The sequence below is a fragment of the Nyctibius grandis genome, chromosome 9 (assembly GCF_013368605.1).
Source record: "Nyctibius grandis isolate bNycGra1 chromosome 9, bNycGra1.pri, whole genome shotgun sequence".
NCBI classification, from domain to species: domain Eukaryota; kingdom Metazoa; phylum Chordata; class Aves; order Nyctibiiformes; family Nyctibiidae; genus Nyctibius; species Nyctibius grandis.
The window spans coordinates 42,170,224-42,185,001 of record NC_090666.1 but is presented as its reverse complement, the minus strand read 5'-3'; the positions used below and the strand labels follow the sequence as shown (position 1 = coordinate 42,185,001).

Here is a 14,778-nt window from a genome sequence, read left to right as displayed (position 1 = left end):
CAGCCTCAAGTTGTGCCAGGGGAGGTTTAGATTGGAGATCAGGGACAATTTTTTCACTGAAAGGGTTGTCAAGCGCTGGCACAGGCTGCCCAGGGCAGGGGTGGAGTCACCACCCCTGGGGGGATTTAAAAGCCGTGTAGATGTGGTGCTGAGGGACATGGTTTAGTGGTGGGCTTGGCAGTGCTGGGTTAGCGGTTGGACTCGATGATCTTAAAGGTATTTCCCAGCCAAAACGATTCTATGATGATTCACGCGAGTGGCTTCCGCGGCGGGGGACGCGCTCGCCCCTCCGCCTCGCCTGAGGCGTCCCCCGCCGCGGAAGCCGCTCGCTGAGGCGGAGCCGCGTAATGGCGGCCGCCCCGCCCGCGGTGCGTCACAGCGCCGCGTCCACCTCCTCCTTCCCCCGTCCCTACGGTGGCCGCGGGGTCGGCGGTGGCAGCGCGGCGCGTTGCTCTTCCCGCTCCGCCGCCGGCCCGGGGGTGAGGCGAGGTGTTGTCGGCAGCGGTGGCGATGTCCGAGCGGGAGCAGGCCCGGCGAGGCCCTAGCCCGCCATTTCACCGGCAAACGGGGCACTGGGCCGGGCCCTGAGGCGCCCGCGGGAGCGGGGTAACCCCGCAGTAAGCGCTGAAGAGGCGGCGAGGCCCCGGAGCTGCCCCCGGGCTGAGGATGGGGATCCTCTTCACCAGGATATGGAGGCTGTTTAATCACCAGGGTGAGGGGAAAGGCGGCGGGAGGAGGTGGAGGCGGCGGCCCGTGGACGTGTCAGGTGGCGGGGGCCGGGCCTGAGGGCGATCCCCCGGCGGGGTGAGGCGGCGGCGGCTCCTCGCCCCGTGTGACACCGCCGCGGGGTGGGTGCCCACCCGGGGGAACCGGCACAGCTTTGGCCACCGGGGCGAAAGGGCGAGGTGGCGGCGGTCCCGCAGCCCCGGCCGGCGGCGGAGGAGGTGGGGGGGTGGCTGCCCGGGAGGACAAGCTGCGGCTGGAAAAGTTGGGGGTTTAAACCTTTTTTTTTCCTCCTCTGAGTATGGGAAAGCTCATTTCCTAGAAGGTGGATGTTAATTTATTAACGTGTGCCGAAAGAATACAGCTGTGTTGCGTTGTAGCATGTAGTTTCACTTTGCCATCTGCAGAGTATGCCTTATTAATGGTCTTAAGCGATAAACCTCGATACCTGGAAAAATTACTCATTTATGGAGTGTTACACATAACTTCAGATTTGTAACACCTGTCTCCTAACAGTAAGGTTTTAATGGGAGTTGTAACTTTAACTATAGCACACATGCTGATACTTTGTGTTCATAAGTGACATCTGTGTTCATAAGGTCTTTTAAATTTTGAGTGAACTTAAATATGCCGAATGTCCCAATTATATGCCCGTTAACACTTAGAGCAAATACAACACAATATTTTTATCTTGTAGCATCCAGCCCTGCCTCAGATCTCCTGTTCCAACTGATTTCCTAACATCCACTATGCTGGCAGCATCACAGCAGGAACAAAAGTTCCTAGTTATGTGGGGTCAGGTAAGCAGATATTTTTACAATATTGTGCAGTTATGCAAAGTTATTAAAATGGAGTTTATGTTCGGTGGCATATAAGACAACTCTGCAAAACCACACAATATTGATAAAATCAAAACCAAGACACCCCGCTTACCTGACCCCTATCCCCTACCTCTCTCCTCTGTGATACATCAGTGCGAGTGTACTCTGCTGACAGAGGGAATTGATCTCTGCTCGTCCGAAGCTTGAGCAGACTTATGATGGCTTGTTGTTGCCCTTGTGGACCACTGGGGAGAGGAGGAAGAAGGCCCCTTCTCACAAAGGTTTTACTTGCATGAATAGTCGCGTTGAAGCCAAGGTTACTCGTGCAAGTAAAAGTTGTGTCATGTAGCTGAGAGCAGGCAGCACTCACTCGTCCTGGAGATCGTAAATTTGAATGAGCTTGACACCACCAGCTGCATAATTCAAGTTCAGTTTTGTGATTTATAGGAAAGAAGGTGCTCAATAGAAACAGTAATTGATTCTGACACTGAGCTCCAAAGTGTGTTCATTTATGTGTTAGAGTAGTTTTGTGTAGTACTCGTTGGTTCATCTACAACTAAATTGGATGTACTGCAAAATATACGTAGGCAAATCTGTTCCAAACCTGCTGAAAGGGCAGGAGGACGCTGAGGGAGACAGGTGGATCACTGTGCTTACAGTGCAAATCAGCGTTGTGGTGGTTTTTAACAACTCTCTGCAAAGAGATTAAGATGTTGCAGGCCATAATAAAAGTAGGGCCTTGGAGCTGAACATGTAACGTGTAAGCCTGTGTTCTGGAGAACTGCTGTAGTTGGAGGGAGTGGAGAGCACAGACTGTTACAGTCTGTAAAAACGAGTAGAAGCTTGGGAAAGGATTCCAGTGTGAGGAAAAAATCTGCATGTAATCTCTCAGAAATTGTTCCTGCAGATGTGCAGATGGGGAAAAATTGACAGTCACTTACCTGCTCAGGACAGTACATGGGTTTGTACACCTCCACGGGCAAACGGACTTGTAGGTATGGCCCGTGAAGTCCAGCACCTGAAGTTTGGCAGTGTGGGCTGAGGAAATCAGTCAAAAATGCAACACTTAGCCTCATTTCGTAACACAGCTGTTAAATCGTGATAGCAAAGTTAACTGTGGGACTTACTAGTGGTATTTTTATTTCAGAGCACAAAGTAATCATTGTTGGTCTGGATAATGCAGGAAAAACGACCATTCTGTATCAATTGTAAGTATGAACTGCAGATGTATTTCAAGCTGTGTGTTGTATGTATTACTCTGACTTGTTGTCGCTGCTTTGCCTGTTAGTTTTTACTTTACTTACTGTTAGTTCAGTAACTGAAAGTTACTGAACAGTGTAGGTGGCAGTGGGTCAAAGCGTGCGTTTAGAGTTTGGAAGGGTCTGTATTTTGCCTGGAATGGGGTTTTGTTAGAGCTTTTATTTATCAGATTACATTGCTATTACCACTTAATCACAACTGCCTTTGGTGTCACCACGTAGGCTGTTTGCCAGCTCCATAAAATCTGATTATATTGAGGTTTAGCCACAGGACGATGCTGCTAAACTGGTCCATGCTGCAGCATGGAAATACTAAACAAATTGTTCTGTGAGTAGCAAAGCAGCGAAGCCTGACCTCTCCCTGCCACAACTTGTGTCCTGCCTACCAAGAGCGTGTCGTTTGTGGTACGGGATGAAGGCTGAGCGCTGGCTGAACGCAGGACAGCATCACTCTGTGGCTAGTGGCAGCCCACGCTGCCTGGCCAGGGCTTCATTTGAGCCACCAGCGCTGGTAGCTGTCGTGCAGCTTCTGCCTGTAGTAGTGGCACTGAGTTGTGTTTGTCTTGTGTTAACCTTGCTGCTGGCTTACATGAAACTTGTATGAGCTTCGTATCTCTGGTCCTCAACTGCATTTTGATAAAAGGGTAGAGATTTGTCCACAGACTCAGAAGCTTCTAGGTGGGACAGGCGACTCAAGGTCTGTTTGTAACAGAAACAGATGGGCCATTTCTCACGTGAAGTAGTCTGGTATTAGGAAGTATTCCTGAGTCAGTATCAGAAGTAATTCCTGTTAGGTGATACGGCCATACTGGTCCAATCCTACACGTAAAACATGCTCTCTTGGAGTGTTTGGGTTTTGTTCAATTGTGATCTGCCTTTGCCTTTTTGAAACATGAAACTTAGGCAGCATTTCCAGCTGCTTACACCCTAGCACACTCTGCAGAGAAGGGGAGAAGATGAAAATGGTTGTCATTATATAAATTGGGAGTGAGGGATTTTAAAAAGCATAAATAGAATGAAGAATATTTTTTAAGACTAGTAACTGCTGCAGCTGAGGGCTGTCCTTGGTGCATTTTAATGCTGCCTCTGTCTTTCCACTTCCTCCACAAATGTCTCATGATTCTTCTCATCTTATTTCTGCAGTCTCAGTGTTTTCTTTTCCCTTTTGTACAGTGGATCTCTATAAGCCTCCTTTTCCTTTATACCTATTTTAGCTCCACAGGACTTCCCCTTCTCGCTTCTTGTATTCCCCTTCCCCTGTCTGCTGCTTTGACAGAGCTCTGTGTGAGTCCTGTCCTCTGTTCCTCCTGCTTGACTCCTCCTTAAACCCTACCTCTGTCTGTGCATATCCCATTTTATCTCTTACCGTTCCTTCGTGGCAGACAAGTGTTCTGAGCATGAATGAATGTGTCTAACTCTTTTCATAAGAGATGGGCAGAGCTAACTAGCAGGACAGCTGGCGTTGGTTAGTGCACTGGCCGTTACTTTGATGTCGTGGAGGGTCACAGCAGATGTTGGAGTGGTGATTCTGATGGCAGAAGCTCCACAGACACTTCATTTCTTCCTGTTCTCGTACTCAGCTCTCCCCCCTCCCCTCAGGCAGCGGTAGGATGTTGTGATCAGGTGTCTAGAAACGCTGTTAAGCTTCATGCTCACCTTGTTTCAGTGGGGAGGAGGGAAAAATCCTCCTATCGTATTGCAAACTCTGAGATGGCAACAGCTTGAATGCAAAATGCTTCAGGTTCAGCCAAGGAAAGGGGGTTCATGGTACATCTCTTCAAAGCATTAAAAGGACTCTGCTAAAACCTGTTTTTTAAATATGAAATCAGCCACAGGCATCTTATGTCATGGTTATTCTTAATTTGATTTTAGGATTCTTCCTTCTAATCCTTCTCTTTCCCTTATGTAGTTGCCTTCAAATGTGTGTGGTGAGCAGGTTTCTTGTTGTATGCTGCTAGGACACTGGGTAACTGGGATTCCTTTTCAGAACTCTGGCCCATCCCTTTATCTCCTCAGCGCTCTGTATCCTCTTCAACAAATATTCCAGCACTGTTACAAGTCTCAGATTGCTGTCACGGTAACTAAAAGCTCTGCTAAAGCTTCAAAAAGTGTTCATATAAAATTAAAAAATATATCAAGATTATCAGAAGAAAAAAAAATTAAGTTCTTTGGAAATAGTTGATGTTTTGCTGGAAGCTACTTCTAAAATTTTTGAGTATCCCATATAGTAGAGTTTAAATAATGTGAACTTTAGGAGTATCCAGAGTACACATTTGGTTATCACTATTGATGTGAAACGTGGTCTTAATGACAAAGTTGCACTCAGTATCTCTGAAACAATAGATTTGAAATACGTAATGTCTGCATTTGTCTCCAAAAAGTAGTTATTGGACTGTGCTGCAGGGAGAAGAGAAGGAATTTTGGACCTAAAGTAACTGAATTGTGAAGAAAGTACACTCTTAGTGGCCTGTACTGGAAGGAGAGCGAGATGTGGAGTGTTTGGTCGAGCTGGATGATGAGCTGTTGTTTTTCTGCAGCCTTGGAAGTCTTGTGGCCTAACCACATTCTTGAAGCAAAACAACTGCTCTCTCCCATGCATGCCAAAATCAGCCTGGAAAAAGAGAAGCTGTCTGCTTAGAACAGCTTCTGAAGCAAATATTCCCTCAGCTTTATGATTTAATTAATTATAACACAGTTTTGTTCGTGAATGCTCTCTCATCTTTATAATTTGGTCTCACCGAGCCGCTCTCCTCCCTCCGCAGCTCCATGAACGAAGTGGTGCACACCTCGCCCACCATCGGGAGCAACGTGGAGGAGATCGTGGTTAACAACACGCGCTTCCTGATGTGGGATATCGGGGGGCAGGAGTCGCTCCGCTCCTCGTGGAACACCTACTACACCAACACCGAGGTGAGGACACACGCCTCGCTGCAGGACTTAGTGGGAGCGTTGCTGGTGAGGGGAATGCAGCGTATCCAAGAGCTGTACTCGGGGGTATTGCAGATCCCCGTGTTTACAGGTCCCCTCTTGAGGACCACGACTGCTCTGTCTCTGCAGCAGGTACTCTAAAACCCCTGTGACCCCTCAAGAGTAAGACTGAAAGCCCAAAAGTTTTCCTCCCAGACTGTGGGAGCTCTGTCTTGCAAGCTCCCGTGATCAATTTACTTAAGGACCCCCAAGACTTCTAAGAACTCTTTAGTGATGATGTTGCAGCACGTATACTGAACTTGATTAAAATAATGATTTAAGTCAAAGTTTCCTGGGTGTTAGCAATTGTGGTTTTAAAAAAAAGTTATTTTTTATAATAATTAACTTTATTCTCCTATGCTTTCCTATAAGATGTTATGACATGTGCTCTTGAAGTGTGGAGCTTATGGATTTTTTAAAATCCAAATATCTATTTGCATGTTAGTATTTGAAGTAGAGGGAGAAGGCTGATACTGTTTACCTTTTTAAGGCTGCAACAAATTATTTGAGGGATCTGTGTGCTACCTCAGTTATGCTAAGCAAAGAGCAAAACCAGATCTGGGATTACAGAGAAACACTTGCTTTCGATGTAAATTTTTCACTTGGAAATGGAAAATGGCAAGGCCAAAGATGTTTGTTCTCTGACTAATAACTTTTCACTTTTTGAAGTTTGTGATAGTTGTTGTGGACAGCACAGACAGAGAGCGGATTTCTGTGACTAAGGAAGAACTGTATAAAATGTTAGCCCATGAGGTGAGTAGACCCTATGTTTTCTTTGTTTAATATTTATTGTGGGTAAGATGTGGATGGTACATGTTAAGGGGAGCAGATTCACAGGCTGTTTGTTAAAGCTCTCACTTACTCCTGCTGTCTGGAGACAGACCAGCATGGAGAGAGGCCTCTCCAGTGAAGTGCAAGGCAAACATTAACAGTCATGTTCTCCCAGCTGCGGGTAGTACTATACCTGAGCTGTCTTGTTCCTGCGAGAGGCTCTGTCTTTTCTGAAGCTCTCAGTAAACCTGTAAATTAACACTAAATTACAGAAGAGAACTCCCACAAAAGCAGCTTTTCAACTTCTGAGTGCTTCAGTGAAACAGAAGTTAGGACCTATAAGTGACTTGTGGTTTTTATACTTCAATCCGTGTTCATAGCTGAATGAGATCGTTTTTAAAGAATGTTGTTTCCTCCAACAACTTAATTACTATTTTTGATAGCTTCATGGTTGCTTGATGTTTTCATGAGAGGATAATCTGCTAACTTGTAAAGACCCTCTGCAAAATTAAACCCTGTGTCAGGACTAAAACTGAGCTACCTGGGTCTGATTCAGCACTACTGGACTGCCCTATAAGCCGAGGAGGACCTGTCATGACCTGAATGTCCCACAGACTTTAACCTACCCATGCAGAACAGCAGGGCCAGAGCCCTGATTTTTTCTGAAGATGTGTTTATATAAGCTTGACTACTGCTGGGACTCAATAAGACAAGTTTAATGCAAATCAGTTTGTATGAGATGACACTTGAGGACACTGAACTTCCAAATTTAAGTGTCACGATAAAAAGATGTGCATAAAATTGATGGCATTATAGCCCAAAATATTACATCTATATTTAAACTACAGACACTGTTTAGTAGGTGACTGCAGGAAGGGCAAAGACTGCCTATGGATTTCCTTTGAGTGATCACAGTCATCTAAAGCATGTGAGAACAAACAAGTGCTTTGCCTGGTGTCTTGAATTTCTGCTTTTTGGTATTTAAATTAAATTGGTGTTTAATAGAATAAATTCTAATAAAGTAGGTTTTCTTGGTTGTGGTGGAGTGTTAAATGTGGCATGGGGGGATGGTTGCCACTGGGTCTGCTGCTGTCAGAATTAGAATTTCAGAGATGTGCTCTTCAGTCTGTTGCACTTGCTAAACAAAATCTGCGTCTTCTGTTTTGTAATCTATAAAGGAAGATGCAGAAGTTGTTAAGGAACTGAATTTGAAATGAGGGAAGTCTGGAACTCCGAGCAGCATGAATACCCTTGCTTCGTGTTGGGAGACTATTTCTGTGCTCCAAAAGCACCCATCTAACAGTAAATATGCCCATTGTTTTACAACAGGATGTTTTCAGTATATTCTGCTACCTCCCCAGATGCCATGACGTTTGAAGAGGACAACAATACATAGAAGCTGAAATGAAAGTCAAATATTTATTTAGAATAGCTTTTCCTTGCACTCCTTGAAAATCTTTTATTTCTGATAACCAGTTCAATTGAATTTCTGTTAGGGCAAAATTGAGTTGCTCAGGTCAGTTCCAGGTATTTTCTGGACCAGTAGATCGTTTGAGAATTCATTTTAGTGCTTGTAAAAATTAGCATGCCTGATTGATAGGCATTTAAGTCAATGAGTTGTCTTGGCTTCCTGGGAAAGCCTTTTTACTTTCAGAGGGACAGATTTTCAATAGTATGTGCCTGTACTAGTGCAATTCCAAGCAGTTTAATAAGCTTGCCCCTAGAGTCTCTGTTCTCTGAATTGTTAGTACTGATGTTTTAAATATTGTATGGCCTTATAGAGAAGTTTATTGTGATGTGCTTGTTCATGGAGACATCCATCCTTTGATACTAAAGCAGTGTAAGCGATAATTTTCTAAAAAATTCTGTGTATCCTCTAAATAAACCATTACTGCAGCTTGCTTTACGCCGTCAGCAGCAGTCTTAATGCTTCTTGATGGTGGGATTTCCCTCGCAGAGGGCTGCTGCGTGGTCAGAGCGTGCTTCTGGCTCTGGTGAGACACAGTCCCCACCCTGGGCAAGGTTTTACCAGTGCCTGAAAAGTTCTGGTGGGGTAACCCACTCTCGCTCCACGTAAGAACTGCTGCACACTCTGCTAACGTGGTATTAAAATCATTCTTAACAGTGTGGCAATCCATAAACGTGTGGTGTGTACATACAAAAGCCAGGCCCAGGAGTTTGGTTTGGATACACAGGCAGGAATGACCCACAAGGTCAGGGTTAAACGGGAGGCCTTGACTGTTGGAGGCGTGTGGCGTGCAGAGATACAGGGTGCCTGTAGTCCTCACAGAGCACAGCAAGTATTGTACGTGGTTTTACAGATCATCCTTGGCACAAATTGGACGTTTGGTCTCCTGGATCAAAGGATTTTCTGAAGTTACACGTCAATCAGCCTGCAGCGTTTTATAGTTCAGGGTTTTTTTTGTAGGGTTTAAGGTTCTCTGCTTTGGTATCACATCTTTTGCCTCCGAGGGCTCATTTGTAATCATCATCTTTTTTCTTCTTTCTCTCTAGGACTTAAAAAAAGCAGGTTTGCTGATCTTTGCTAACAAGCAAGATGTTAAAGAGTGTATGACAGTAGCTGAAATATCTCAGTTTCTGAAGCTGACTTCAATTAAGGATCACCAGTGGCACATTCAGGCGTGCTGTGCTCTAACTGGAGAGGGGTAAGAGTCATCCTTGTCTGTAGGAGGGAATCGTGAGTGATTTTGGTGTTTTTATTGTGGTGGTTGGTTTTAACACACATTCCTCCCCTGTCAATAATAATCTTACACTTAAAGATTTTGGGGCTTAGAACATACTGACTTAGGATCAGTGTGATCTGAAAACCAACTTTCCTGTCAAATCCGCAGTCTGACCTCACAGTGATTAAACTTTATGTGATTTGGGCCTAATGAGGGTGGGAATGACCTCAGATCTCTTTGGGTTTATTAAGAATAACCATAATTAGAGAAAACTTCAGTGTATGTCTTGCAGTGCTGGGATCTGAAGTCTCTCACCTGTAGATTGCATGATAAGGTCTAGGAAATACTGCGCTCGGAGCGAATTGTTTCTGGAAATGATTCCTGCAGTCAGAATTACAGAGTTCTTGGGGAGAATTTAAATTGGTGCGTGGAATTATTTTTGAAGTTATCCTGAGATGAGCATGTATTCCTTAAAAATTGTCTCTTTTGTTTACAGACTGTGCCAAGGACTCGAATGGATGATGTCAAGACTTAAGATCAGATGATTTTTAATGACCTCTTTGCACAGACATTGCTTCAAAAGAGCTGTACCCATGATTACCTTCACAGTGGCAGAATTAATGGGTTAGATGTATTTATACTGAACTGATTTCAACTTTATTTTCTACATAGATGCACACACACCTACATGTATATAAATTAAGACCATTCAGCAAAAAGAAAGATGCAGTTGAGGCTCCGGTTTGGTTTCCTCTGAGGATGCGTTCAAAAGCTGTGATCAACTTTCTTTTCAAGATACAGCCACTCAGAACAGCCCGACGTTGAGCGTGGTGAAGATGGAGTGAGAGGAAGGAACCTTTAATTTTGAGTTTTATTATTCCATTGTAGTCCTCTCTAGTTGAAGATGTTGGCTTCATTATTCCAGTAAATTAGCAAACAAATCAATGGCATAGCTATCAACTTCCCAGTATTTTTAAGGTTACCGATGTTACAAATGCAAAAATATTTTCCTGTATGTGTACTGTACATATTTGTGTATATTTATACCTCAATTTTAGGTTAATTGCAATCTGTTCAGACCAGTGTGTAAAGCAGAATCAGTATGTTGACAGAGTACTAATATTTGACCTCGCCAACATGTCACAACTTCTTTTCCTCTGTTATCTGCATGGCTGTGACGTCCATCAGACAGTTGGCTCACCACAGCTGTATAAAGCAAACTCTCTCTTAAGACCATTGTGTGTTTCTCACATGATTTTTCAGTTAGGGAGGATGCCCTAATGGAGTGGGGCACATGGATTGAACTTCAAATTAGTGTCGGCAAACAGTAAAACTTTGCCAAAGAGTTTAAAATGAAATGGATTTTCTTTTTTTGTTGAAGTCATCGCTGGATTAGGTGATTCCAAAAAATGTCCTATGGTACTGCTTCTCTTTTCTTGCAGTACTGTTCATCAAGTCTAGTACAAGTACCTTTAGCTGTCATAAAGGGAAAAATGTCATCTTTTTTCTTTCTTAACCAAAGAAGAGGCACAAAAGTATGGTTAAAGGTCCCACTGGAATCTTACCAAGCAAGTCATACTCTGTATTAAGTGTTTTTCAGAGGAAGGCACGCTTCTCTCTGATAGCATAAAGTATCTTCGTGCGATGGACGGAACTGGGATGGGGAAGGGGAACAAAACAGATTACACTACTTGAAAAGCTGTCAGTGACCCCTTGATGATGTTCCCCCAGAAGTTCCAGGGCAGAACTTCTTGACTCCCTTGCATGGTCCCCAGGTGAGTTATAAAGAAGCATCAGAACACTATGGGATTCTCTGTTCTTACTGTAGCACCTGCTGGGATGGATGTCCCGGACAGAAGCTGTTCCCAAGTCCCCTTTGAAAGGATACAGGATTTTCAGCTGGGTGGTTTGAAATATCAGCAGTATTGTGCAAGTGTATGTAGCCTTAATCATCGGCTTTTGTGTTGGAGATGTATGTTTGGGGAGTAGAGTGAAATGAAATAAAACTTTGTTTAAAACATCCTTCCCTTTCTTAGCTCGTACGTCTGATGAGGATGGAAAAGACATCTTAAAGAAAAAGCTTAGTGTGAACTTTTTAAGGTGCTTATCTTTGGTTATGGGATAATCCAGTCAGCACACCTGCCTCCCCATTTGCCTGCTTCACTGGGGATCATGGTGTGAGTTGGGGGGAAAGAAGGGAGGCAATTTCAAAAGTCCGTGTTTAACAAAGGCAGGTAAAGAATTTAACTTTTTAATCTATTTTTGGTATCTATGATGCTCACTGGCTAGGGAGTCTGATGTCTTTGTTAGACATTTTAATGTGTACATGCATATATTTATAGTGCATGCACATAGATATTGGTATTTAACTGGTGATTGCAAAATGTATAAATGTTTGAAGAAATAACTAATGCAAAGACTTTATCTGATAGTATCTTCAAGAAACGAGCTCTGTGCACACTTGCATATGAAATGGAATTGTATGTTTTCTAGTCTTAAAAAAGAAAAAGACTTGCTCATACACCTGAGTGTTTGGTTTTTGAGTCTTGTGTCTTCCCTTTCATCCCTTTAAGATGTTCTGCTTTAGTATCGTTAAATACCGCATCCTTTTGCCTGAATCTACACAGGTTGTGTGGGTTTTTGTTTGCTTTTAAGAAAACAGGTTGTTTCTATTAATGGAAGAAAAGTCACAGAGCAGTATTATGGTGTCTGCCTCTTGCTGAAATTTGCTGCTTACTCCCTCGCTTCAATTTGTAGGACTTAGTACGGCCGTACAATGGAAGTGTGGTGGCTCTTTCCAGGTATGGCTTATGTTGCAACCAGGCGTTATTACACATGAGTAAACACGTTTACTCTTTTCCCCTCTCAGTATCTGGCCACTTCTACTCTCTGTGGCCTCTCAGATTCTGCATGGTTCACTTCTTTGTTTCACAAGGCGGAGTAGTGTCATGCAGATGTTGCCGTGGAAGTTCTTGTAGGAAAGTTTGTCTGCCTGAAGGTTCTTCGTGAGAACAAGGGTGTTTGCTCAGATACTAATGAGATGAACGTTAGAAGAATATGCAAATAGGTACCCTCGTGGTAGTGTGGTGGCTGTGCCGGTCCTTCCCTACCCACCTTGCCTTTTGTGTGATGTTAGAAATGGTTTTGAATTTAGAGCTGGAGAAGAGCAAACTTGTGCACACACAAACCCTTTTTGTATATGCTGCTTGTTTGCAGCTCTTTATTCTTTTCCCTGGAGGACAATTCCCATTTTTCTCACAACTCTGTCCCAAGTTAACTTGGGATCAATGCTGCTTTCAGCTTCGCTCGTTATTGTTTAGAAGTGATTGTCTTACCATGAGTCATGACCTTGCTTTGGAGTGCTTTTGTGTTTTCCCCCTCTGCGTGTTGCGTTGCCTTTCAGCTAAAGCTGTGATTACTTTGCCTTTGTTCTTCATGAAATTAGTTCTTAGGGATCTACCTAGTTTCAATTTTTTTCTTTTTTGTGTTTTCAGGGAGGCTCAACAGCTGCTTTCCTGGGTGTTCTGTGGTCTGTCCGTAGGTGTACGTGTGCGTGTGTGAATGTTAAACGTATCTGATGGGCACCTCCTACAGCCTGTGCAGCTCAAGTGCCTCAAACTAATTCAATAAGTGTTTTTTTCTTGCTGTGCTACAATTTCTGCTTTCCTTAAAATAGATGCATTTCTATAAAAGCATCTAAATGTGTGTAAATGAGTGTTTTCCCCTCCCTACACGCCAGTTTTGACATGATTTATGCTGAATTTGTTACAGTTCTTTCTATCCTCTACATTCCAAGTGCTTTTCCGTTTATCAGACATCACATAGCTGCTTTCTTTGTGAGAGGAAATACTAAATTTGTCCTTGGATTGGTTAGCTGGAATTCTTTTCAAGGAACTCTGTTTAAATAACTTAATCCAAGAATACTTGGCCTTGTAAGCATCCTCATATAAGTGGTTCCTTTTTAATTGGCTAGTAAAACATTTAACTTCGCTACTGTTGGACTAATTATGTCTGAAAATAGTTTTCCAGCTAATTGAAATGTATGTTATTAAGCCTTTCAGTGGTGCATCGTTGAGAATTACGGGACAAGAGTGATCTGATGTCGTGAAGAATGGCACTAAGAAAGAAAAACATCTTTGCATATAGTTTGCATATATAAATACAAATGTGACTTGAATAGAATTGTTTTCTACCACCACAAGCTGGGTGGGGTTTTTTAAGCTTTTCTGTAAATTTAGAAAATTTAACTGATACTGAATTAAGTTAGAAAATGCTGCTTCCCTAGAAGCTATAAATCATTGTTTGTAAATCATCAGCTCAGCGTTACTCCTGCCTAAACACTTCCTGTGTCACACGCTGTGGAGGGTGGAAGAGGTAGTCAAGACAGATGTATTCTCCTGTGGAGAGATTTAAAGATTAAAAAAAAACAAACCAAAACCTCTCTGCTTGGCAAGTCTGAGCACTGTGGTGGCTAATAAATGGAAGAACTGGTAGGATATGATAGAGGAATGGTGACTGATCCAGTTTAAACTGTCCGGTTTACGTTTTCCTGAATGTTTTTGACATGTCTTCAACTTTCTTACTACGTTCTTTCCCCAAACCTTGAATCCTGTAGCTGCAGTCCTGTGCGTCTGCCCTTTGGCTCTCCGGGAGCCGGGGTCGGAGGGAACCGAGCTCTTTCTCCCGAGGCTCTGCCACATCCTGGATTATAACACTAACCTCCAACACCAACCTGGGATTGTCTGAGTGTGACGTAAACTTCTCAGATGAGTATCCTAATGATGTCGTTACGTTACAGTGTATTATCTGTCTGTCACGAAGTCCACGTGTACACACCACAATCATATGACCAGGGTCATCTTTCCTTTGATCACTTGTATTTTGTACTTCTCTTCCTACAAAGTTTGTCTTCTTTCTGAAAGAAATGCACAAAGGACGTGGCTAACACTGATACTGCAACGGAATTTCATTCCAGAACAGACAAAATTATTGCTTCAGATCAATACAGAGACTTGTGAGGGCTGGCGTTTCCTGGCTTGAGCACTTTTGTGTCTGAAATTTAAGCATGTTTATTCAAGTAATTTAGCTAAAACTTTTTATAAAGCTATTTATTATAATAAAGTTCAATTATGAGTCTATTAAGTAACTTTTTCCTGAAATTTTATCAGAACATTCCTTGAGTTGTTCCCCCCTTACCTCTTTCTGCCTTTCCTGGCTTTTAAAATCTGCTTTTCCATTAGTTCAAGGGAACTCGTTCAGTTCTTTTAATTCTTGTTGAAGAGGTGAAATGCAAATTTGGTCTAGATTTGGGGGGGGAGCTGTGTACATCACACATACACACTTATGATGGTGTCAGAATTGCTCCGGCGTGAGAGCCTGCTGGTATTGATTATTTTAAGTTGAAAGCACTTGTCAAAATTGTTCTGTTTGCATTAAAACTTTTGGGTACGTGTGTCGTGGTGGAAGTTTTCAAGGAAAGATGTGATTTCTGCCCGAGTGCCTGGGGTTGTCCTGGCCTTACGGGGGTGAAAGGCGCAGATCTGCCAAGCCTGT

At 43.3% G+C, this 14,778-nt stretch overlaps 1 protein-coding gene across 1 annotated transcript; it reads left to right on the top strand.

The window, feature by feature from the left end:
• Window positions 1–419: 419 nt before the first annotated feature.
• Window positions 420–11,746, top strand: ARL5A (ADP ribosylation factor like GTPase 5A). The gene is made up of 6 exons (XM_068407760.1): window positions 420–712; window positions 2,692–2,752; window positions 5,566–5,713; window positions 6,440–6,523; window positions 9,056–9,207; window positions 9,722–11,746. The coding sequence occupies exons 1-6, from the start codon at window positions 667–669 to the stop codon at window positions 9,768–9,770; spliced, it is 540 nt and encodes a 179-aa protein (XP_068263861.1). The 5' UTR covers window positions 420–666; the 3' UTR covers window positions 9,771–11,746.
• Window positions 11,747–14,778: the final 3,032 nt, after the last annotated feature.

Coding starts and splice junctions, on each gene's coding strand:
- ARL5A (XM_068407760.1), top strand. CDS start 667: ATGGGGATCCTCTTCACCAGGATATGGAGGCTGTTTAATCACCAGG. Junction 713..2,691: donor GAGGCTGTTTAATCACCAGG/GTGAGGGGAAAG, acceptor TTTTTATTTCAG/AGCACAAAGTAATCATTGTT. Junction 5,714..6,439: donor CCTACTACACCAACACCGAG/GTGAGGACACAC, acceptor CACTTTTTGAAG/TTTGTGATAGTTGTTGTGGA.